The sequence below is a fragment of the Kwoniella dendrophila genome, chromosome 7, assembly GCF_036810415.1.
Source record: "Kwoniella dendrophila CBS 6074 chromosome 7, complete sequence".
Lineage (NCBI taxonomy): Eukaryota > Fungi > Basidiomycota > Tremellomycetes > Tremellales > Cryptococcaceae > Kwoniella > Kwoniella dendrophila.
Window position 1 is genome coordinate 784,058 of NC_089482.1, and position 25,004 is coordinate 809,061.

The following is a 25,004-nucleotide window of genomic DNA, read 5'->3' on the forward strand; positions in this document are numbered from 1 at the left end:
AATACCGACAGTGACATGCTTGTTTTGAATGGTTTCATTGTGCTTCTATCTTGTCCGTCAACGATATACTTGACATATAAGATCCTACCAAAAGAAGCTCACAGACCGGACTTATCAGATTTGGCGCGAACACAAGATGTCAGAGTTTTCTCCCGTCGATGTAAAATCCCTAAAAGTGACAGAGTTGAAAGAGGAACTTACAAAAAGAGGATTGGAAACAAAAGGTTTGAAGAAAGATGTAAGTCTGAATAATACAGCTGAAGGAATCTTGATGGTGATGGTAAATCAAAAATTTATCACAGCTGATGTAGGTTCTGCCTTACAGCTAGCAGATAGATTGCAAGCTTTTCAAGATTCTGCTGAAACATCCAAAAACGAAAAGACAACAGCAGAGGCAGATGCGCAAACAGCTTCGACCGAGAAAAATGGTAACGAGGAAGCAGAACAGCCGGAGGAGGGTGTAGGAAGGAGTATGTTAGATGGATATCCGGAAAATTCATCTACTCAACATCATCCAAAACCAACGGATGAAGAGGTACGAGAAGAAGTATCTGTCGAGCCAGCTGTGTTAGATGAAGAAGTAGCTAAAGTAATTGCTGAAGAAGAAATAAAAGAACTAGAATTGAATTCTACTCCAAGTCCACCAAAGAGATTATCTCCTTTACCTTTAGACCAAAAAGAAAAGGATAAAGAAGTTGGAAAAGTTATGGTTGATGGATATCCTGAAAATCCAACTTTCAAACATCATGAACCACCAAAACCAATAGATAAAGATATTATCAATACTGAACCGAAAATATTAGATAAAGAAGTAGCCACAGTAATTGCCGAAGAAGAAATGAAAGATTACACACCACCTACTCCCAGTCCTCCAAAAAGAATATCACCACTGCCAAAAACAGTCGATAAGGATGATGATGATCAAGATGAAGATATGCAAATTGATGCTGATGACGACGATGATGATAATGTTAGAAATCCTACAAACGGTGAACAAAAAGGCGAATCAAGTAGAAAACGATTAAGATCAGGTTCTAGATCACCTTCGCCATCATCTTCCAGCCGTGTCGAGAATAAAGCCAAGAAAGCTCGAATATCCAATATCCAACTACCAGAATCATTATCACACATAAAAGAAACACCTAGTTCAGTACTGTATATTGCCAATTTGAAAAGACCATTATTACACTCAACATTACATTCGTATCTGATACCTTTCAAATCTAATTTGGCTGAATTACCTAAAGCCAAAATGCCATTTAGTCAAGATGAATATGAAGGATTATGGTTATCTGGTGTAAAATCACACGCCTACGCTACTTATCCTTCGGTGGAAGATGCGATTCAAATAGCAGAAAAAATTGAAAATCGAAAATGGCCTGAAGATACAGGTGATAGATTGAAAATACATTTCATACCTGAAGATAAATTGAAAGAGTTGATCGAAAAAGAAGAATCAGCTTGGTCAAATGGTAGACAAAAATTGACATTAAAGGTTATTGAGCCACAGGAAAATAATGATGGTGAAGGGGAATGGAAATATGAATTAATTGGTTCAGGTGGTTTAGGTAGATTACCAAACGCATCAACATCTTCTAATAAGAGAAATGAAAGAGATATACCAGGAAATCTAAGAGGTATACCACCTAGTGGACCTAGTGCAAGAAATGTTGGACCAGGATTGGGAGGAAGAGCGACGATACCTTTAACAGGTGTAAATGCTATAAATTCTTCCACTTCAGACAATGGATTTGGTATAAAGGGTAGAGCTAATAATTTGACTGGAATACCTAATCAACCTAGAGGATTGAGAGATGAAAGAGACAGAAGATATGGTAGAGAAATTATGAAAAATGGTCAAGGTGAAGGATTAAGAGGTTGGTCAGATGAAAGAAGAAAAGAAAAAGAATTATTAAAAATGAGACCAACTAGATATAGACCTAGATTATTTTGGAAAAAAGGTCCGGGTGCCGTGCTATAGAAAAAGGTGAAACCACTAAAGGCTTTTTTTATCGATTTTTGAAGATATATATTTATGGGAAGAGTTAATGCAAAATGTCCCAACTTATAAAAAGTTGTATTATCTTGTAGTGAATAAATAGATAAATTACAACACATATCGGTGCTGAATGAAAGTGCAAATCCTATATGCGAGCTATCCCGTTCATGACTGATAAGAAGTCATTTAATCATATCGTGTTTTTAAAAGTCATTATGTATGCTACAAATCGACGAATCTACAAATCTACAGATCTAAAAACTACAAACCGATATGAAATTCGAATTTTAGGAATATATATCTCGAAATATCCCTTGATGGCAAATGGAACACCAACAGGAATACAAATACAACATTACCATATGAATCATGAATCAATCATCCAATTCCTATTCCTAAGTTATAGATATATTCTATTTATGTAAATGAATTTTTATTTACTTATCATATGGACAATAAAATCACCATCTTTTCTACCTTTGACATCGATTTTACCTTCTTCATCAGTCATAACAATACCACTATCTTTATCACTATCAGATTCACTATCTGAATCACCAGTATTATTGTCATTGCTGAAATCCACCATACTTGGTAAATCACCTTTTAAGAAAGTCATTGACAAATCATGTATTTTATCTAATAAGTTTTTAGTCGAATGATGTGATGTTCTGGGATCTAATAAACTGAAGTCTGAAAATGATTGATCTATATATTTCAAAAGAAAAAGAAAAAGAAATAAACGAAAAGAATGATCAGTCGATTGATAACTTCACTTTAATAAGGGAATTAGGGAATTTGTATTAGAGAGATGATTTGTTGTAATTCTGTAGTGTGAACAACAATATGAAAACTTACGTCCAATTCCAACAACAGAACATAGATTACCATTTGCTCTTTCAATCATTTCAATTAATCTTTTATAATGTTCTGACCATTCTGTAAATTTAACTGAATTTATTGCCAATAAACTTGGTATTTCTTTTGAATTATCTAATTTCGTTGTTTTAGTAGTGGTAGTAGTAGAAGGTAAAGGTATTGTTTTTTCTTCAACATCACCTCCATTTTCAATATCTTTTTCATCGTTATCGTAATAATCAATTGGTTTCAATTCAGGTACAGCTTCTAACCATGGATCAAGAATTAACACTTGTTTAACTGGTAATTCAGGTAATTTCTGTTTATCTGGAGTAGGAGTTTGAATGATGTGTAACTAATCATTGGAAAAAAAAAAAAAAACAAAAAAAAAAAAAAACAGATTTTCAAGTCAATTGTCAGAATTTGATCAATCTGTTTTAGATGAATCAAACTTACCATTGTTCCACCACCATAAGAATGTCCAGCTAACCTCAAATCATCTATATCGATACTGTTTTTCAGACTTTTTATCCAATCGACTTTCTTTTCAATATCATCTTCACTTTCATCAATTTCTATAATAATGTTCAATTTGTTCAATACACTTTTATTACCATCATCATCTTGATCATTATTATTCAAAATGACATCCATATTCACCAATTTCTTGAAAGAATGATATGCTTCATATATTTCCCTTTGACGGATCTCAATTTGAAGTATACCTATTCTAACTAGAGTATTTGGTTCTCCAGGTGGAAATCTGAAAACAGTATATCAGTATATACGTTATTATTTCATATACGTTCATAAATCCAAGTAGACGTAAATGTGTTGAACTTACTCTAAATCCTCATGCCTTAAACAATGTAAAATATCATATTCTTTTTTCGTTTGTTCCGAATTTCCATCTTCAGTTTTATCTTGTTCTTCTTCTTGTCCCTGATTGATAGCATTCTCTACTTCATCTTCTTCAACTAATTCATTATCAATATTAACAATATCATCATTTTCGATCATGACAGCAGGTCCACTACCATCTTTATGTTCAATGGCTAAAACTATATAACCTTCCGAAGCTAAATTTGAACAAAATTGTGAATATGTATGTCTTGTACCACCTAACCCATGTGAGAATATTATCAAAGGGTATTTCCCCTGTCTCGCAGTTGAGATCAATGAGTTTGGTGGTGGGATCAGTATGGGTGAATATGGTGCGACTGGAATCTATAAACGTTTGACAGAAATCTATTGATCAGCTGATGTGATGGGCAGTATATTGAGGTTCTATTTTATTGATTGAGCAACTTACAGTAATTCTACCAGCTAGATAACCTAAAGCTCCAGCTAAATTGAGTACACATAAGTCAGTTACTGGAGATTCCGCTAATGTTTGGATTCTGTTATTTTCGCCAACTTACTAAGCCACCTTAAAGCATGATCATTAAATCTACCTTTTAAGAATTTTCTATAACCTTGCATAATATCATTAAATGGTTCAGGTATCCATCTTATACTTTGTGTTTCCGTTTGCGCTTGTGGTTGAATGTCTTCATTATATTCTATATTATCTTCTATACCTGAATCTGATGATACCCTTGGCGTAACAGATCTAGAACTGGAACTTGAAATTGGAATTGATCTAGATTCTGAACTTATTGAAGTAGGATAAAATACAGAATAACTAATATCATGTACTTTTAATGCAGGTTGATTTGTTTCTTTATGTATTGGTTGTTCATGTGTAAAAGGTAATATTGGTTTATGTTTCAAAGGTATATATCCTACATTAAATGGTCCATTTGGTTTAGGTAATTTTGTTGAAGTTGATAATAATAAAGGCAAGTGCATTTTTCTAGGTATTTATGAACCTAGCAAGTTCAAAAACGAGATGATATAGTTCAGCTGAGGAATTCAAGTTGTTAAAAAGAATATCAAATGAAAATGCGAGATGATGATAAAGAAGTGGGAGGCAAATTCTTTGTCAGTTTCTTTGGCTTGGTAAAGGGAGATACAAGCATTTATAATATTCTTCGCATATCCAAGCTACATCTTAGCTATATATTATTTAAAGTCTTTCTTTTTTTCCCTGAGGAATGCTAATTTCAATTCCAGCAAAAGTGTGAATGACGATAAAGGCATGAGTTATGGGGAGGATTAACAGATTGATGAGTTCATAGGAATCACCTAACGATTAATAAGGCTAAAAGACGATGGCAAGTTTACTAAGATTTTATGTTTTACTTCTCAAAATCGTGGAGTCCCCTTTTCCCTTTTACTGGAATTTGAGGAAATAATCCGTCTATTATGACGATTAAGTTTACTGGATTCAGGATAAATTACTGGAGATTTTCGGCTGATCAGTTGAATTGCATAAGTTTGAGTAGGAATAGCCTGTTCGGCCAAATGTCAAGGTGTGCGAGGGGGTTTTAAGGCTAAGTAAGTTATTAGTAGTAGTCCTGCAGTATCGCGTTTACCTACTGTACAAGAGGTTAAGCCGTTGGAAGTAATTGTGACGTATTTGTAGCTTTGTAGGAACGCTTAATCGCTTTCGCTGTTGAAGGGATAACCTTTTATGGCGCGTTTAGAGAGAACCTGGAAAACGATACAGGTTGTGCTGATGAGTAACATGTAGATATCACCCCGTTGATGCCGAGCTTTTAAAAGTGAGGATCGATGCTAAACACTTACGATATCTGTCACTCGGCCAAGTTGCAGCAAGGGGGGAATAGTTAGCTCTGGTAGAAAGAACGCATAAGATCTATATCGGTGCGTCATTTTGTCGACGGGTGAACAGGAAATATATAGTAGATTCGAATTACACACAGAGTTCGCTTTCTATGACCATGAAAGAGCCTTTTCTCAGTAACAGTACCGATGTCATGTACAGTAGTATCCCCATTCACCTCCCGCATGTACAGGATACTTTAAAACACTTTGTGAGCTCCCAACCATCACTTCGTATAAATAGCAATAGTATCTCTTGCCATCTTGAATCCTGATTCAGGTCGCGATAAAAATTGGATTACGATTATTTTGTTATTTTCACCACGCTCATTACAAAACAGTTTGTTACTCGTTTTGTAATAAACTTACTTACATCTTACGTCATCCCGTCGCGTATCGTGCGTATGGTGGTGGCAATCTGGCTACTCATTAATTAACTATCATCTTGAAGACATTTTGATCGTCTCTGAATTGATCGCTATTCACTGATAAAGATAGAAAATAAACTTATAGACAGCTTGACCATAGAGATCTGATAGATAGAAATAGATTCAAATAGATAACAATCACAGACATGGCACCTTCAGTCCCAATTGGATTTACACCTAAACATGCTCAACCTTTTTCTTTGGAAGAAGCTATGGGATTAGAGGTCGAACAACTGGTTAATGGTCAGTCATGTATTCTGAACTCACTTACAATCAGTTTCAATTAAGATATAATTCGAGACAATAGTTATATCGGAATGAAGCATAATGATTTTTGGTTGGAAGAGATATATAACGGTGCTAGAAGATCATATACTGAAAAGCGGTTACTTATGAATTGAATTTTTGCTTTATTTGCAATATATAGAAGTCAAACGATTACAAAATTCTATACAGCATTTACAGCGTACGCAGAAAGAATTAAAATCATATTTAGATTCTGAAGAAGGTAAAGAAGATTTAAATCAAGGTGAAAATGGAGAAATAAATAAAGCATATAAAGAAAATGAAGAAACGATGTAAGTCCAAAAAAAAATGAACGTTTGAATCACTTATAGCTATTAGGATTAACCTAATTTGATATGTTGCATTAACGAATGATGTTTTTTTATAGATCAAGTCAATCAGAAAGAATAACTTTGATCAAATTAGCATTATTGAATAAATTAGGTTCAGATGCAAGATTGGAACATTATGGATTATCATTAAATCAAGATCAAACTACGAAATCACAAAAATCAAATATTACACCTACACCTATACTCAACGGAAATTCATCGAGCTCGACGAATTCCAGTTACAATTCTGATCATTTAGATGTCAATGATTTACCAAGAGAAATTACCCAGATACAAGGTGGTGGTTCCTCTGGTGTAGATGGTAACGATGGTGGATTGCATTTATAATTATCATCGAATGGATGTGCATATCTGATAATTCGGCAGGGAAGATCATTCGCAAGGACAAGCCATCATTCACAGATGAGGTCCTATGACTATAAGTTATACCACCTTGAGTAGAGTTCTGAGGACTGAACAGTTTTGCACACCTTGCCCTATACTAGAGGTAGTATGCGAAGGTTTTGCGATGTCAAGGCTGTTAAAGCTGAGGAACAGATTGCCGCAAGATGAATGTATAGCTACCTCGAACAAATGTCACCAGGTTATTGTAGAAGCAATGACTATGCATGTATTATACTATAAATCTGAATGATGCACTATGGATACATATGTTACTATTCTTTCCGAACTATATTTCGTGTGTGTCTATGTGGGAGATAAATCTATCGGAGAAAAACATTGTCCGTCCTCTATATGGCTCAGACCAACAATTTATTGTTGACCGATCCATCTCTTCTTGACAGCAGTAACTGAAGAACCAGCAGCTGAGGCAGCAGCTGAGGTGATTTCAGATTTGACTGAAGCTACTACACCGGATGAGGCTGAACCAGTAGCTGAAGGTAAAAGTTGAGTGGCAAAAGCAGTGATGTTTGATTGAGGTAAAGTAACGTTAACAGGGTTTAAAGTTGAGTTTACAGCTGATTCAGTGATGTTTGTTGGTAATGAACCATTGAAACCACCTAAGTTGAAACCTGATGAAGTTTTGTTACATACACCTTCTAAACCTTGGTTCAAGGTGTAGTTTCCGTAGACAGTGATATTACCGAGTTGTGGGTATTGTTCTTCAACTAAAGCTAAAGCCCCAAAGATACATTCATCACATAAAGCAGTTTTTGGGATGTTTTGAATAGCTTTTGAGGCGGTTGAGTTTCCACCTAAAGCGACTGAAGCAATATTCTTTGGTGTCAATGGTTCACCGAGGTATCCTTGGAATTCATTGAGTAAAGCGACAGCACAGAATGTACCGTTTCCACTGGAAGTGGAGTTACCTGATGAAGTTGAGTTGGCAGAAGAAGAAGAGTTGGTTGATGAAGTGATGTTTGGGTTTGAACTATATAGTAGATGGATGAATTAGTAAATTAAATTCAGCACAAGGATTGCAGGTCACTCACGTTTTCAAGCATAAAACGTCTCTAGCTAATGGATATTGAGCAATAGCCCACTCGATGGTTTGGTTTGTTACTCCGAATTTTTGTAAGTCGGTGGCACATCCAGTGATGATGCTTTGAGTAGCGTTGGTAAGGGTAGCGTTTGAACATGGTTGAGATGAACAGAATGTGTCGAGGTAATTTCCGACAGGCTCAATGATTGATGAGTTGGAAGTAACGATTGAAGCAAGTAAATTGCCGTCTAGACATTGGTATAATGGTGATTGTGAATTCGCTATGTTCAATACAGTGGCGATACAACCTCCAGATAAGCTAATCAGAGAGAGCAAAAAATCATCAGTACAAAGAGCACGGATGGAATAGTTATAACATTGATTAGAATAGATATACTCACTATCCTAGAGCATTTTGAGCAATTGAGGTGACATCTTGAGCAGAAACTGAAGCTGCCAAAGCAGAAGCGGCGATGATAGCTGATGAAGTCTTCATTGTTAAAAGATTTGAGCCTATTTTATGGTTTAATGGTGAAGTGGCAACAATGATCTGACTTTATTTTGATAATTGAGTGTAAAAAAGACTGAAAATTTCGAAATATAATAAGACTAGTTATATATGTTTAAAATTCGATGAGCGTCATACCATCATTGATGCATAGCATTTGCGTAGTGCTCATAGCTCTAAAACCTTGCTCAACGGAAAACTGCCGAACATCATCGAAAATCCTCTCGCACAATGATTTCATAGCAGCTAGAAAAACTTGAATATTTTTTTCCGAACATCAGAGAAAGCGTCATCACCGTTTTGTATAGTCCCTTAGCTTACACTAGTTTAAATTTAGACTGCGGTCATTAGAGTAGATCATGTCTAGATAGGGGTGGAAAGGATACGGGAGTGCGGAGAGGAAGATTAATATGGTGAAGAAAAAAGGTTAATTCATATAACCTGGGCAGACTTGATTCATCTTCCTGTAGGCCTCGGCTTAACAGATACCTACCTCTTCATTCAGGTATGATAGTCTCGGCTTAAAGCACACTAAGTAAGGGGTGAATTGATAAACTGTTATAGACAGGGATGAGGGGATCTCCACTTTGTTTAACATATGTTGACAAACCCTTTTCGCCACTCCACATGAAAGCAAGATAAAAAGAACCAAGTGACGTTGTATGATGCAAATGACGAAACAAAATTGAGTGAAACCCTTAAAATCCGATATTCTATTCAGGGTATATATATAGCGTGTGGCGGTGCGATAAATTTAGTGTAATGTGTGGTGCGCGTACATGTGCCTAACAACAATACAGAGAGGTATGACGGTGATGACCGATCAAATCTCCCAAATTTGGGTTTGACTGTTTATCCTGCGTAACTCAATTTTGATGAAGATGAAACAGTCTAGTATTCGATTGAACCCTTGACGGAATGATTTGACCTGCATACAACATACCTGATGTAGGGTGTTCATCTGTTTTCTAGGAGGATGGCTAATCCACCATACAGTGCCTAAAACAAAGAGAAGTTTGAGTGATGGTAAAGGTCGCTTGCATCTTACTTATAACTGCTTGATTTCGCACGCTGGGCGAGCAATCTGGAATTGAAGTTCATGTATAATTAGACCGGCGCTTTGACCGACTGATGGACAATCTAGCCGGGCTGTTATGGGTACTATTTTCAGAAGAAAAGGCTGTTGTTCATCGGATGTAGTCGAAAATGGTATATAGATATATGGTGCAGTTGAGCACGAGAAGAAATTGGCTTCTTGATATCCGGCGCTGTACTCGGATCTCCTATCACGGCGGTACCCGGAATTCGACATCGCGAACCAAGTTGCTTATCAGCAATTTCTTTAGTCATCGATCATGTTATACGAAAAGAACATCAATGTGCATGTAAGCGTATGGAATTCTGTGCTAATTCTTGGCATTTTGTATGGCGATGCATGAGGTATTAACAGGACTTACTTGTACTAATCTCAACGTCTCATATAGCGATGAGGAGTGGTACATGTTTGAATTAACATAAAGGGTTATAATACTATATATAGGATGAAGTGACATGTAGAACGTTTAACTGTAATTACGGAAAATTTGAAACAATGCGTTCAGCCTGATGCTAGAAGACCAGTAAAATCCAGTGCCAAATTATAATTTGTCGCTTCGTTTTTGGAAACGCCGTTTGCAATCGCAGTCCATCAAGCAGATCGGCGCATAGTCTATCATTCGTTGGCAACTCGGGACGTTGCTGCAATGTCATAAAGGAGCGCTGTAAGCAGCCGTCGATAGATAGATTTGGCAGCGCATCACAATGTTACGTCTATTTCGGCTCTTCTCCGCGATATCTCTTTCAAATATCCAGACAGCATACATATGATATTGTAACAAACAGTTCCGCATTACGATTGTAAACATGAATACACTCCACGGTCTCTCATGCGAAAGGGGACGTTCGACAGTGATTGATTGGGGAACAGCTGATTTCTAAATCTGGCTAAACCTCTTGAGGAAGCATTTTTGCAAGGGGACTTTGCGGCGGGGTAAACAGATTGCAAATAACCGTGAGATAATGATCTATCGAGCACCTGTACCTAATATAACGAAAATATGGCGACTATCGCTGGGAGGCAGCGTGTTGCAAGATATGAGGTTTATTTCCATCTGCCACTCTGCGTAAATCGCCTATCTGACCTGGTCATGATCGGGTTTTACGACAAGGAAATCATTTTGGGGAGGTTTGGAAATCTTTCAAGAGCCAATCAAGACATGCTATTCCTTATCTTGCAAGCGAGTAATGTGTTTTTTCTGATATATATTTCGAATGCGGCGTTCCGGTTCACGTAGGCGGTAGCTTGTTATCCGGATCTAAATAGCTTAGCTCCGGATAGATTCCCCGGATCTAAAGCTCAGCTCCGCGCTCTATATCGTACTTGTATATAATTCCCCCTTCAGCAAGAGGTTGTGTGGCATACCTTCCCAGAAAAGTATAAAGAAGATGCTTGCATAAAACAATCAATCTTACTTTTCTTCTCATCGATCTACATAGTATTTTATCTTGATCTTAATTATCCACTGGAAATACCTATCAAAAATTGATTATTAACTTAAAATGGCCGAATCATTCAAATCATCAATCGCATTCCTTAGAACTGCTAATAGTACTGCAACTCCTTATTCAGGTAAAGTCGATACTTCTAATGATAAATTAGGGTTATCTATACCACCTTTATCTCCACCAAGATCAGTTACAGATTCAGATAAACAATCTGATAAAGATTTCCCTATTCATCTACAAAAATCTGCTGACAATGTTATCCCGGTCAACAAGGAGCCTACCGTAGATTGGGAAGGAGGATATACATTCGCACCAATAAAAGAATGGCAAGTTAGTAGAGCAATGACAAAAAGATATGGTGATGATTTATATCGAACAGCCATTTCAGATGTAGTTATCATTGGTGCTGGTTCAGCCGGATTGACATGTGCTTACGCATTAGCAAAAGAGAGACCAGGTTTGAAAATCACAATTTGTGAAGCTGGCGTTGCACCTGGAGGTGGCGCTTGGCTGGGTGGTCAATTGATGTCTGCTATGGTGGTTAGAAAACCTGCTCATGAAATTTTAGAGGAAGTTGGAGTTCCTTTTGAAGATGAGGGTGATTATGTGAGTGTGATTTGATTGTCAAAATTTATGCTTTCGCCCGTTTTATGTACCTTGTGGCTCCTTCCAAGCTCACTTTACTCCAAACTTTAGGTGGTCGTAAAACACGCTGCGTTATTCACTTCAACAATCTTATCAAAAGTACTCCAATTCCCAAATGTCAAATGTAAGGATCACCTCAACTTATGTTCAAATGCCTTACTGATGTCATACTTGTATAACAGTGTATAATGCTACAGCAGTAGAAGATCTTATCACCAGAGCGGATCCAACCAGTCCAACTGGTGTCCGAGTAGCCGGTGTTGTATCTAATTGGTAAGTAGCGAGAAAGTAAAGTAGCGGAAACCGTTTACTGACATATTCCGTGCAGGACCTTGGTCACCCTTGCTCATGGGCTGCAAAGTTGTAAGTGCCTTTCGCAACTCGTTGCCTCGCATACGAAATTGACATCAACACAACTATTCATCAACAGGCATGGACCCACAAACCATCACTGCTCCTTTGGTCTGTTCCTTCGCTGGACACGAGTGAGTGATCGGTGGTCTAGCTTAACGAAAGGATTGGTGGGGTATAAGCTAACTCGCTGTGGTCATCGTAGTGGACCTTTCGGAGCATTCTCCGTCAAGAGGTTAGTAGCCACTGGCATGGTTGAGAAGTTGGGTAACATGCGAGCAGTAAGTGGATGGAGGAATCAACCCGTTCGTGCGGAAAAGATATGGATAGCTAAGAATGAATTTGATCATCATCGTCGAAGCTTAACATGAATTCAGCTGAAGATTACATCGTCAATAACACCAGAGAAGTTGTCCCTGGCTTGATTACTGGTGGTATGGAACTTTCAGGTAAGTCTTTTCGAGCTAATCATAGACAAGCTGTGTAGCAAAAAAGCTAATGAAATACATGCTTTTCAATAGAACTTGATGGAGCTAATCGGATGGGTGCAACCTTCGGTGGAATGCTTGGTTCAGGATACAAGGTCAGTGTAAATTGGCTTTTAGCTATCAATATCGCCAGGGTTGGGCTGACATGAGTTCCCCTTGACTGTTACTGCAGGCTGCTAAGGAAGCTATTAAAGTACTTGATTCACTAAAAATTGTTGATGGTGAAGTTGTAGGTAGAAAAGAAGCCGTTTAGGATGGTTGTTATACATAGTCATGACGAACTTACATTCATTCGTACACATGGCCGGTCCGAATAGAAAGATTGACTTTATCTGATATGCATGTAGATACTGTACTTGACAACGAAATATGCATAAAGTGTCCAATCAAGGATAAATTTACATGACAGAATTATTTCGGAATGCGTGTATATGAGATATCAACTGAATTGCATCTATGTTATTAAGCATTTATATATGGGGAAGAAGTTTAGTAATTATATAAGTTCATAGGAGAAAACTGAATATATTTGTTTTTCCATTTATATCGTGGTTGAAGGTCGTTAATTGGTATCATTGATGAAATTGACGCTGAGTTGTTTAGAGGAAACTAATGAATCTTCTTTTGAGATTACCGATATTTTTTCTTAATAATCTTTTAGCTAAACCATTTGTATTTGGGAAAGTTGAATTTTTAGCTGATCTTGTAATTCCTTGAGGTAACGTACCATCTGCGATATGATATAGTAGTTGATATCATTAGCTAAGCACATTATTAGAGACATTTTTTTTCAAAGATCGATAACTTACCAGTTGAAACTTTGATATCACAAACATCATTAAAATATTCATCTAAACTTTTACCTTGACCTAAATCATATGAAGTTAATTCAGGATATTGTTGTTCAATTAAATCAATCGATGCTATAATACATGAATCACATAAATATTCTTTTGTAAATTCTTTAATTTGATCCGATGTTAAATTCCCATAATTGATCGAGGTAAAATCAATGTTTGAGGTTGCTAATTTATTTGAAAATTCCGTTAAACAATAATCTTCGTCACTGAAACCATGAAAAGACTCTCTTTGTTAGTTACTGCGACATCGCGATGGAATAAAAAGAAAAAGAAAAAAAAAAGGGTTTAAAGACTATGTATAACACATGACTTACGTTTTTAAACAGACAATTTCTCTTTGTAAAGAATAACTTGCAAATAATTCATCAACAATATCTTCTTGAGTCACACCTGAATAACCTAATTCTGTTGACCAACCATTCCAAATGTCTTGAGAACCAGCTTTTAAAACATCATTTGAACAAGGAGTTAAATCACAAAATCTTGATAAAAATGAATTTGATGTAGCTGTATCATTAATAGCTAAATGCGAATAAATTCCACCAAATTAGCTTTCAAAGACTTGTCATAAAAGTTTTGTTAAAACACTTACTATCAATTTGATCATATAAATTACATTTACCGATATCAGAATCAGCTGAGAAAGTAGTCTTTATTGCCTTTTGACATTTATCAGAAACACTAGTTTCAGTCATATAGGTCTATTAGCTTTTGTTCCATCACAACTAGAAGTTACGATTGCATTCTAAATCCAGTATCCGAAACACTTACAGTGCATTCAAGGCAGCTGCTTGCCAATCACTCCAATCAGCTTGAGCGTTTGATAATCCCATCATACCAAGCGCTGCAGCACCGATTAAGAAGTTTGATTTGGTGAACATTTTGGTTTTACTGTTTATTAAGCTGAACTTGAGGTGTTTTACAGAAAGCGTTGTGGTTATCGATTTAATGTAGAAACGATCAGATGCCATGAAATTGTGATTGCGTTGAGGGAAAACGTTTGAAATCCATCAGATGTTCGTCCTTATATATCTTTCTTTCTCTCATTTAGGTCTATCTCACCACGACGAAGAACCCTTATCCCCAATGACGATTTGCGGTGCGATCGAACATCGCCGAGCTAAGCTGTGTGAAACACCAAGACCATCTCCTTGGCTTGCTTGGTGATTGATCCTATTGTTAGGCGTACATTGTAGGTATACACAAGCAGATGAAGCTAGCGGATTGATCACGATCTTTAATGCATAGCCTACATTAGCTCTGTGCTCAATGTTAGGGTTGTGGAAGAAGTGACGATTAGCCTGCCAAAACATAGCTTTAAAGAACATCACCGACGATTCCACTCAGGGATAACGTTATAGTCGGTCCGGCAAGGCGGTGATAACGGTTTTTTAGCGCGATATCGCTCAGTGCGATCGAAGATACCAGGAACCACATACTTTACTGTACACATGCATAGCCTAAAGGACATGACACCGATCATGCATAGCTATGAAAGTGAGTGATCTGACTCCGACACCAAGTCGACCAATATTATTGATTGTACTTGTTTCATGATTACTAAACATCTCGCTCAACCGGAACATCTCGGCTACTCCTTCGCCTTATTTGTCATTATCATTGCGCTCAGGCTCAGCAGGGATTTGGTGAAAGATATCGTATCTACAGAAAAAAAAGATTGTTATTCTCAGAAACCAATCATGAGTACGCCCGATATTCGCAGGAACGAGGGTTAGAGACGAAACAGTCCGACACTCACTTGCTGAGCACGTAGGGGATACCGGCGAATTGGGGACCATATCTTGCCGCATTATCATAGAACTCGTAGACTGGGATAGCATGGAGTTTCATGTTGACAGGAACAGCGAATGTCTCTACAAAACCGGATTATGGTCAGCTTGATTCATTTCTATCAGCCATATACTTCTTATGATTCTGAACCTACTATTAGGAGGCAGTTCGACTATGTATAATTTCTTACATTCTTTAGGTTGAGAGATATGAGCTGGAACATAAGGATACTATACGTTGCGGTCAGCTGATATTCAGTGTCACAGTGTTGAAGGAGAATCACTTACAAGGAAAGTATCATAGTTAGGTCTATACCAAGTACATAACAAGTCTCCACATTTCCAATCGCCACTTGCAGGACTAATCCAGAGAGGTCCATCAGTTCCACCACTGGAAGCAAGCTTAGTTTCGCCGTTGACTTGGGTAGTGATCCCCTTGATATCTGTGTATCTCGCGGAGTGAGTAGCTGAAGGAGTGAATGGAACTCCGAGTTGCTCATTGAGTCGAGTGATAAGACCGGAAGCATCCGTTTCGATAGGATCGATGTAACCCCCAGGACTAAATAATCCATATTAGCCTTTCCGTTCGCCGGTGTCAGGCAACACAGTCGTACGCGTGAATGGGATGTCGAGGTAGCTTGTGTGGTGTTATGAACTTACAGCTTGTAGAATGCGTTTGCGACTTGTAATACCAAGATGTGTGGGAAATCGTGAACCTGATTTAAGGGCGATGGCGATCAGCCTAGCTTGATCTCTGTCTGGTGTAAAACTCTCTTACAGAAACCAGCATAATAGCTTCTACTGATCGTCTGACACCTGATTCGTCATTTTGCTCTTCAAGTCTTTTAAGTCTTGTGGTGACTGAATTATCCTCTTCAGGTTGTGATTCTCTCTCACTGAAGGGTGGAGCAAAGATTATTAGCAGATGAAATATATGGTATAATGACGGGATTTCAGTTATGACAAATTGTAAGCGAACATGTGAGGAGCTTTTCGGTAGAGCCATTACCATGTAAGAAAGTTCGCAGGTGACTTTGTCGAGGACGGTGAAGGGGAAAGAATACTTACATCAAAGTGTAACCTGAAAGGGGATGACTGTATCAGTCGAATTGTTAGCTGGAAAGTCCTACCACGTGAAAGCGATTGGCTAAACAGCTTACATATTGAGTTTTTCGAGCGTCATTATGCTGATACCGTTTAATGCAAGAAAGATACGTGATCAAAAGATATTCTGATCAGTAGATAGTAAACAGAAATTGAGTGTGGTGAGAAGAAGAAGAAGAAAAGGAAGAGAAAAAGGGCAAATATGAATAGGTTGGGGTTTCACACTTTTACTTTGATTGCAGGTGATGTAAGTTGACTCAACCACGGTTGAATGTTATTTGTCATTTGATGGTAAGGACGCACGGACCCTTTTGTATCATGAGCATCATCTTATTTTGACATGCATCTACATGAGACATTGTACATACGCTTTTTACAAATCACTACAGCTCTACCCATTGATAATTTGTCATACTGTCGTTATTGTCGCGGTCATTATTGTCGTTATCATAATGATTTCTAAGCCATCACAAGCTAAACCTTGAACCTGCCTAATCTTCATCACTTCTACAACACGCTTTTATGCATAAGCAGCTAATGCACCTTCACCATCTTTGGGTTTCCAACTTTCATCAACGTAAATAGATTTATGAGATTTATGACATCCTTCAACAGGACAATAAAAAGTATATTCATCTGGCTTTTTCTCTTCAGGTTTTTTAACTTTTCTGGAAGCATTCTTTTTTCTTCTTTTAGGAAGTTGATCTTCATTATTTAATAGATGTGTATCTGGTTGTTTTTGTATTGATAATAATTCTTTTGTTGTTATTGGGGTTTGTAATTTATTTAAACATGATTGATCTAATAAATGTCCACATCTTAAAACCCAAAGTCTATCTTCAGGTGTTTTATATGCTGAAGAGACTAACAAGGGATTGGGACAATTTGAACAAATTAAATATGGTTTCTTCTTTTGTTTATTCATAGATTGCTTGATAAGATTACCATCGTCATCTAATTCGATAGGTTCTTTTTCAACTATAGAATCCATATCAAAATCCATGACGTATTCTTTATTAGTTGGCTTTGAATATTTTGGTAATTCAACTTTTGATAATATGGCTTGAAAATCTTCTTGTCGTCTCCCCATTCCTCCTAATCCTGCTGGTCGAGGAATACCACCTAATTCAGCTAACATACCTAATGGTGCATCCAAGCCTAATCCACCAACACCATCAGCACCAGGTGGACCTCCCCATCCAGCTAAACGTTCTCTAAAGCCTAAAGCATCCATGAACCTTGCATATATCGGGGGTACAGGTTCTTCTTCATCTTCGGAATTATCTCGTCCTTCCAAATGTACTCTTCTTGCTTCGATTTGTCGATGAGCCGGACGTGAATTTGGGGGACCAACGGGTCGACCTCTTGTGAATAATACTGCTCCACCTAAGCCTATTCTTGGTCTTGGTCGAGGTTCTTGTATAGGCGGAGATAGGATTTGTCGTCTTCTCTCATCTTCTTGATCATTTACTATAGCATCATGTCTTGCTGATCGTTCCGCAATGATATCGTCTATTTCTGAAATGAGAGAAAGTATCTGGTTAGCATCGTTTGACCTTGTGAAAATAAAGATTCATTGTGACTCTAGTAGCTCACCATTCATCATTATCCTAAATCTACCAGGAGAAGGTCTTCTGTTTCCATAATTATCTGCGTTGGCTGGTGTCCAATGTGGCCTAGCTACAGGTATCTGAGGTGGATTAGGATTTCTATTTTCACCTGTGAATACTATGTCATCATCACTATCGTCTTCAATTTCAACTATACTTCTAGTTCTTCTTCTATCGGTATTTAATGTTCGAGATTCAGAACCAGATGCATTTGCGTTATGATTGCGAGTACGAGAAGGACCTGCAACGGGTATGATTGTTGAGGAAGAAGAACCTTGAAGCTGACTCTGACCTTGACGTCTATCTGTAAGAATTTGCGATAGCCCTCTTTGATCACCTCGTTGTATGTTCAAAGCATCTAAATTCCTTCTTCTATTTGATGATGCGAGACGTGGTGAATCAGGTGAATCTGGTATAATACCGTGATTATCTCTGTGTATGTTTGCTGTTAAATCTTCTGATGCTCGAACATCATCTTCGTCGTCTTCAGTCGTATATGAGGTTGATATGGGTGAAGATGGTCCTCCACTAGGTCTATTTCTTCCTGGTTGTATAGGTGAAGATACCTCAAAAGGTGCTGTGTCACCTGAATTTAAGCTCCAGTCATCCGAGTCTGAAAAGATGGAACTCATCTCGAGGATGGTCTGGCTGATGTTTGAATAATGAGAAGGAAGGAAGAAGAGGATGTCCAGGGTTTGAAAGAGAAATATCAAAAGGTCTAATCTTATAAGCAGGATGTTCAGAATGTCATTCAACGTTTGTGGGGTGGCAAATGCGTAATTCGAAAACACTAAAAATTGATCCCGTCTGGTTCTTGATTTCACAAGTTCAGAAACGCATAATGTAGAGAGATCTTTGACAGATTGGGAAGAGAGAGAAGTGACAGTCAGTTGTGATATAAGGTGATATCCGTGATGCTTGGTTCGTCCAGCCAATTTATATTATAATTCATTCTTCACATCATACATGATACAGTAAATAGCAGCCTATGAATCTATATTCCAATTTTCATCCTCATCTACCTCTTGTCGTGATCACTGTCAAAAGCGATAAATGTCCATAATTATATTTTGTTTTGATTTCTGACGGCAAAATGGCTCGCCATTTATGAATGATGTGCTTGATACATTGGTGAAATATGATGATGATCTTCCTTGCGTAACTCCCTGTGCTCTAAAATTCCTTATATCCCCAGACTTAGAACTACATTTTTCCTTCCTCACTAGCTTTATTCCCGGTACCTCACTGAGTGCTCTTAATTTTTTGTGGAACTGTATTGTTCACAACTTGATCAAGCTTAATGAGCAGTCTTGTTGGGTGAGAATTTTGATCTAGCTCTCAATTTAGGTCCGAAAACCATTAAAACCATTGGAATAGGAGCTAAAAGAAGTGCCAAGAAACCAAGTAATGCTGATGCCCATTGAGCTATTTAGTAAGTTGAGGTGTTATCAGTATTCGAGAAAGTTGCAATTATAGAGCGATGGTAAAGGCATTGATTTTAAACTTACTACCTAATTTTTCGTACATTTGAGTGGCGAAAAGAGGGCTATTTGTGGATCAGTCATTAGTATGAAGACATATCTACAATAGGGTAATATTCAATCTTTCAACTCACAAAGCGGCACCGAACAATGATCGAACGATAGCTAATCGCACCAATAGTCAATATGGTACACTTCTACGCGATGATATAGATAGAAGAACCGAAAAAAGTTGCAACTCACTTGCACCAGCTAAAGCACTAGCAGCAGACCAAAGATAAACATCGATAATATAATTGAATAAAGAAACGAACATTCCTAAAGTTCCGACACCAATTAAAACAGCAGCTAAAACAGGTGAAATCCAATGAATCGATGAATATGATGTCCAACCGAACCAGAACATTGCAATAACTAAACTCCATCCTGAAATAACACATAATTCTAATCGTTTTTCTGGACTAGGTGGTGCAGGTGCTACTTTTTTGGCATGTCTTTGGAATCTTGGTTCAATTACTGTCATGAATCTATACGATGAGAATCAAATCAATCAGTTCATTCACGCTGTACAGATATCTAGAAAGATTTATGTATACTCACAATATAACACATAACAACCCTCCTAAGAAGAATCCTAAGAAACACAATCCATTTTCAAGAGTGTTGAACCCATGGTTTATGATGAACTATTGGAACCAGAGAATTTATTTCAGTCAACCGTCCTATACGTTGACGAACTCCAAGAAATTAACGTACAACGAAAGGGAAGGCCTCGAACAAGAGGTAAACGACTCCGTAAACAAACGACATGTACATTGTTACAGCTAAAAGCATTGGTTCAAGGGCTAAGGAACGAGGATTAGCGAAATCATGAAGTCTCTTCCAAAGCTGACTTACCAAGAATCACGAAAGGCTTAGCTAAGATATCATACAATCTAGCTTGCCATCTATGGTCCATTTTTTCGACTATAAAATCGGATTACGTGGTCAGCTGTATACGTTACATTTGTCAAGCAGGATATAGTGTAAGATCAAAGCTATGAACTCTGTGCCCTGAAGGCCTTGTGTTACAACAACCACCTAGAGTGTGGCGAGGAGCGACTTACGAGGTGCATACCATCGTTCTTCTTGAGTATCTTTTCTCAATTTTTTAGCTTTATTTGCCAAGATCTTTGGAGCGTATGTTTCTGGTACAGCAACGACGATGACCACTAAACAGAATCCAGCAAACATAGTTAAGATCCAAAACATCCATCTCCAATTTGTACCTGAAACTTGAACTGTCGTATTCATACCAAATAATGATCAGCTTTCAGCCGGTCCAAAAGTTACTGGTGCTTACTTACTAGCACCAGCCACTATAGGTCCGATTGAGGGGCCAGCAAAAGGAGCTAAAGCAAATAAACTCATTGCTTGACCACGATGATCACCATCCCAAATATCTGCAATTAAAGCACCAGAATTTGTTAAAGGTGCTGAAGCGAAAATACCACCTAATAATCTAAATATTAAGATTGATGCTGTATTTTTGGATAGAGCACATCCGACTTGCATTCCAGTGTAAACGATAAAAGATAGAATAAATATCGGTCTTCTTCCATAAGACTCAGAGAGGGGTCCGAATAAGACGGGTCCGATGCAATACCCAGCGACGAAGAGCGAGATAGTGAGAATAGCAACTTCTTGTGAAAAGCCAAAGTATTCTTCCATATCTTGAATAATACCTGAAGGGGATGAAGAAGCAAAGGTGGAATTGAGTACTAAAAGACCAGCGATACCTGTTAGACCCCACCTGTAACCTACGCCCCAGTTCTATCGCGTGCAGGAAAGCGTCAGCCGTGGAGCTATTAAATCACGCACATTGGATTGATTATAGCGGAAAAGATATAAAAAGGGGGAGAGGATCGAAGCAGGAGAGGAAGGGCAGGAGGTGTGTGAATTGACACTCACCTTGGGGTTTATCTTTTCTCCTTCTTCGAATTTGACTGCCCATGGATCAGGACCTTTTTCTTCTCTTACAGCATCTCTTTCCTCTTCTTCCTCTCTTGATCTTGCAGCTCTCAAACCTGACTCCGCATCTGTTCCTGTAGGTGCGACACCACCAAATAAACCTACAGCTGGAGGAGTTGAACTTTGTCTTGAAAGTGAAACCATCCCTTTACCTTGAGTTACTTCACCACCTGCACCTGTATGCGTATTATGAGAAACCTGTGTGCCACTTGAGGTTCTTTCTAATTTTTTAGGTTCAATTGAATCTGGTAACCCACGTTTTTCATCATGGTTATTCTGGTGATGTGAATGATGATGATGCTGATCGTGATGTTTTTCATTTAAACCCAGTTCAGTTGCAGCTAAAGCAGCTATATCTTGACCTTTGGCACCACCTGTCGTACCTGCTTGATGATCTTTCTCGTTTCCTTGTTTCCCTTCAAATGCTTTCGTACCTGGATGAGGTTGTCCATGTAATCCACCAATACCTGCTGAGACCCCTCCTCCAGATAAAGTCGGTGTGGGACTTTCAGAACCAGACTCAGATCTATCTTGTCTTTGTGTATTGTTTTCCTGTTCCATTTGATGTGGTGGCTTCTCAGAAGTCATATGTTCGTGAGCTAATGGGTTTATAGGAAATGTAGTTGGAGCTGTTCTCGTATGCTGTAATACCGGTTGAGTCGGGTTCAAAGGTGTAGGGTCGACATTCAGAACATCGTTAGATGAGTGTATAGGTTGAGAAGTTACATATTCATCTTGATTTAAGGAAGTGTGATCACCTATGGGAGCACCCAGGTTGAGTGGATTTGTAGACATTCTGGGAAGAAAATACCCAAATGACGTCGAGTTAGGTATCTAAGTTATCCGTCTGAATTTCTTCGGCAAAATCCTTCTTGACGAACCGTGATAAGCAGATTGAGTTGAGCACAATCTGGTTTTAAGACGTAAATTTACAGATTCCTATAGAAATATAGCTATGAACTGATTCAAAGCAAAACTGTAGTTGTTGGAAAAACTTATGTTTGTTTTCGATGCGATTTGAACAATTTTTTTCTATGATGGTTTATTTACGTTAAGGTTAATTTACACGGTGAAATGTTTGTCAGCAGTTATTTTGGTATTTGAATTGTGTGTGGCTTGGCTGACGAAGATTTAATGCTATTTCCGGAAATTTAGGCTTCTACACTTTACCGAACGGAAAGAGTAAAAAAAAATCGTTTTAGATGAATATCTTGAAAGGTATATTATGTTGTATATGAATGAAATTCTTCTTCTCATTTGAATTATATAAATATAAAATGCTTCAACGTTGCATATGTATGCACCACCACTCATATGACTGATTTACAAGTGTCTGACTCATCAAATCACAGGTTGTAGTTCACCTTTATGTAAAAGTTTATTATGATATATAAATATCCCTCTCACCGAACCGTACTACTACATGACAACTTTGGATAGCAGAGGCTCGGGCTCGGGAATGGATGATACTTGTATTGCTCACTCTGACACCTTTCACGTAAGTTAAAAATAGACTAGCACCAACAACAAACGGATTCGTCCGCCTATCCGGCCGTAACGGGGATGCCAATTGCGGATCTATCAGATCCAGACCATCAAACCCTTCGACTCCTTTGATAAGGTTACAGACATACCTTGTATCTTGTGAGTCAAGCTGTCGGATGGCAAGCACGATACTGAACTTATGTGCCAAGGTCCTTCGAAGGCTACATTTGTCGTCTAAGTCTTGATACACTCATGCATGAAGACCAGAAAAGGAAGAGCGCTTGGAGCCGAGGCAATCAGTGACCGGAGTCAGTAACGCTTGAATTTGTGAATTAAACACATGTACTACCATGATGCAGTGATACCCTCTACCATCCTCAGTAATATAACCAAGATTGGTCAACTTATGGAGTATCCGTTGACGCTTTTGATAAATTAGATGCTAATAATATCAACTTTTGGTTATCTAAGGTCTCCACAGATTTCAGGAACGCTATGACGTCGAAGACAGATTCCGGTTATTTAGGTGAAGGGCTTTTGGTACTCACTTGTGATCAGTATTACTGGGGATGATCGAGTGCATATTCTTTTCATTAAGCTTATCTTCAATCTGTTTTCTGTTCACAACTTACAGATATACTAGCATATATAGACATTACTACATATCCATCATGAGCAATACTAACAATTCCGGAGAAGCACCCCCTCCTTATCAATCAGGCGGAGGAGGTAGACCAAACGTTTCAGTAACTACACCTTTGGGCGATGTAAGATCAGCTTCCTCTGATGCTGTAACTCAAGGTAATCGACCAGCACATCAAAGAAACATATCAAATGCTTCTGATGTCAGTGATTTGACTGATGAAGAACCTCAACAACTTGATCCCAAGGAAGTTGACATTAGAAGAAGTATGGATGATGAACAAAGAGATCTACCTGAAGGTTGGGTAAGATGTTTCGATCCAAAGTTAGTAAAAAGTCTTTATATACAGGTTAAGCGTCTCAATCATAACTTGATGCTGACCTCCACGATATAGACAACAACATGCATTTTATGTTGAAGAAAAGACTAAAAGATCAACATGGTTACATCCATATGATGATCCAGAGTTTTTGAAGACTCTACCTACATCACATCCTGCTCATCCCGATTCAAAAGAAGGTAGAGCAATCCGAAAACAGTCAGAAGATGAGAAGACATTCCTTGATAAAAAGAGAGAAAACAAAGATAGTAAAACTCCTATTACCAATAAGACCGACAAAAGTGTGGTCAGTGGTGGAGGAAACAATACCAATAATGGTGAAGAAAGGAATTGGTTCCAAAAGAAAAAAGATCAATTAATCGGTACTAAAGAAGAAAGAGCTAAAGCCAAGGAGGAGAAACGAAGAGTCCGTGAAGCGCAAAGAAAGAAGATGGCTGTGAGTAATATTGTCCACATATTCTATGCCGACAACACCCAGAAGAGAAGCTGATTATCGCTACAATTTGATAATATAGGAAGCACAAGCTGCTTATGAGAAGCGAAGACGCGAATTGATTCAACAAAGATTGAACGATCCTAGTATAAGTCGCATGTACGCAAGAGATCCATACATGTACGCTGCACCATCTACACCATTTGTCCGAGGTGGCGGTTTGTATGGAAGTCCATACGGATACGGTAAGTTCACTCCTACTGGATCGTGCCTTTTCAACTCACACAAATTCTCTTCAGGTTACGGTGGCGGATACGGTCGACGAGGATATGGATACGGCGGTTATGGAGGTGGATATGGTGGAATGGGTATGGCTGGTCCAATGATGTTGGGTGGAGGTGCAGGTTTATTAGGTGGTATGCTGATCGCAGATAGTATGTCAGGCGGTAAGTTAGCATACAAATAGTTATGGATTAGACATACCACCGACAATTTGCTGATTATTACTGTTTATATACAGGTTATGGAGGAGGATTTGGAGGAGGTGACTTTGGCGGCGGTGGTGGCGATTTCGGAGGAGGTGGTGGGGGAGGATTTTAGAGACAGTAGACATATACTACAGCAACAACCTAGACCGGG

The 25,004-nt window shown here is 38.2% G+C and overlaps 10 protein-coding genes across 10 annotated transcripts; 4 read left to right on the plus strand and 6 right to left on the minus strand.

Moving 5' to 3' along the window:
* Positions 1–136: 136 nt before the first annotated feature.
* Positions 137–1,981, plus strand: L201_005505 (uncharacterized protein; the record flags this gene model as incomplete). Its single annotated transcript, XM_066221235.1, has 2 exons — positions 137–238; positions 326–1,981. 2 exons carry the CDS (start codon positions 137–139, stop codon positions 1,979–1,981), a joined length of 1,758 nt encoding a protein of 585 aa, XP_066077332.1.
* A 451-nt stretch (positions 1,982–2,432) lies between these two features.
* Positions 2,433–4,708, minus strand: L201_005506 (uncharacterized protein; the record flags this gene model as incomplete). Its single annotated transcript, XM_066221236.1, has 6 exons — positions 2,433–2,707; positions 2,858–3,212; positions 3,314–3,620; positions 3,702–4,084; positions 4,170–4,204; positions 4,279–4,708. 6 exons carry the CDS (start codon positions 4,706–4,708, stop codon positions 2,433–2,435), a joined length of 1,785 nt encoding a protein of 594 aa, XP_066077333.1.
* A 1,450-nt stretch (positions 4,709–6,158) lies between these two features.
* L201_005507 (uncharacterized protein) lies at positions 6,159–6,977 on the plus strand (the record flags this gene model as incomplete). Its single annotated transcript, XM_066221237.1, has 3 exons — positions 6,159–6,255; positions 6,440–6,590; positions 6,686–6,977. The coding sequence occupies 3 exons, from the start codon at positions 6,159–6,161 to the stop codon at positions 6,975–6,977; spliced, it is 540 nt and encodes a 179-aa protein (XP_066077334.1).
* Positions 6,978–7,403: 426 nt separating this feature from the next.
* On the minus strand, positions 7,404–8,569 carry L201_005508 (uncharacterized protein; the record flags this gene model as incomplete). The annotated part of the gene is made up of 3 exons (XM_066221238.1): positions 7,404–8,022; positions 8,084–8,392; positions 8,475–8,569. 3 exons carry the CDS (start codon positions 8,567–8,569, stop codon positions 7,404–7,406), a joined length of 1,023 nt encoding a protein of 340 aa, XP_066077335.1.
* Positions 8,570–11,179: 2,610 nt separating this feature from the next.
* Positions 11,180–12,862, plus strand: L201_005509 (thiamine thiazole synthase; the record flags this gene model as incomplete). The annotated part of the gene is made up of 9 exons (XM_066221239.1): positions 11,180–11,731; positions 11,822–11,894; positions 11,953–12,043; positions 12,099–12,133; positions 12,201–12,255; positions 12,327–12,402; positions 12,483–12,570; positions 12,643–12,704; positions 12,782–12,862. 9 exons carry the CDS (start codon positions 11,180–11,182, stop codon positions 12,860–12,862), a joined length of 1,113 nt encoding a protein of 370 aa, XP_066077336.1.
* Positions 12,863–13,208: 346 nt separating this feature from the next.
* Positions 13,209–14,350, minus strand: L201_005510 (uncharacterized protein; the record flags this gene model as incomplete). Its single annotated transcript, XM_066221240.1, has 5 exons — positions 13,209–13,339; positions 13,419–13,675; positions 13,784–13,991; positions 14,062–14,150; positions 14,241–14,350. 5 exons carry the CDS (start codon positions 14,348–14,350, stop codon positions 13,209–13,211), a joined length of 795 nt encoding a protein of 264 aa, XP_066077337.1.
* An 874-nt stretch (positions 14,351–15,224) lies between these two features.
* L201_005511 (uncharacterized protein) lies at positions 15,225–16,442 on the minus strand (the record flags this gene model as incomplete). The annotated part of the gene is made up of 7 exons (XM_066221241.1): positions 15,225–15,343; positions 15,415–15,490; positions 15,548–15,818; positions 15,920–15,975; positions 16,038–16,155; positions 16,328–16,354; positions 16,420–16,442. The coding sequence occupies 7 exons, from the start codon at positions 16,440–16,442 to the stop codon at positions 15,225–15,227; spliced, it is 690 nt and encodes a 229-aa protein (XP_066077338.1).
* A 441-nt stretch (positions 16,443–16,883) lies between these two features.
* Positions 16,884–18,605, minus strand: L201_005512 (uncharacterized protein; the record flags this gene model as incomplete). The annotated part of the gene is made up of 2 exons (XM_066221242.1): positions 16,884–17,881; positions 17,960–18,605. The coding sequence occupies 2 exons, from the start codon at positions 18,603–18,605 to the stop codon at positions 16,884–16,886; spliced, it is 1,644 nt and encodes a 547-aa protein (XP_066077339.1).
* A 665-nt stretch (positions 18,606–19,270) lies between these two features.
* L201_005513 (uncharacterized protein) lies at positions 19,271–22,259 on the minus strand (the record flags this gene model as incomplete). Its single annotated transcript, XM_066221243.1, has 10 exons — positions 19,271–19,398; positions 19,482–19,519; positions 19,589–19,619; positions 19,698–19,981; positions 20,055–20,140; positions 20,211–20,299; positions 20,352–20,420; positions 20,561–20,734; positions 20,801–21,266; positions 21,405–22,259. 10 exons carry the CDS (start codon positions 22,257–22,259, stop codon positions 19,271–19,273), a joined length of 2,220 nt encoding a protein of 739 aa, XP_066077340.1.
* Positions 22,260–23,620: 1,361 nt separating this feature from the next.
* Positions 23,621–24,965, plus strand: L201_005514 (uncharacterized protein; the record flags this gene model as incomplete). Its single annotated transcript, XM_066221244.1, has 5 exons — positions 23,621–23,916; positions 23,987–24,368; positions 24,448–24,610; positions 24,665–24,811; positions 24,886–24,965. The coding sequence occupies 5 exons, from the start codon at positions 23,621–23,623 to the stop codon at positions 24,963–24,965; spliced, it is 1,068 nt and encodes a 355-aa protein (XP_066077341.1).
* Between the last annotated feature and the right edge of the window lie 39 nt (positions 24,966–25,004).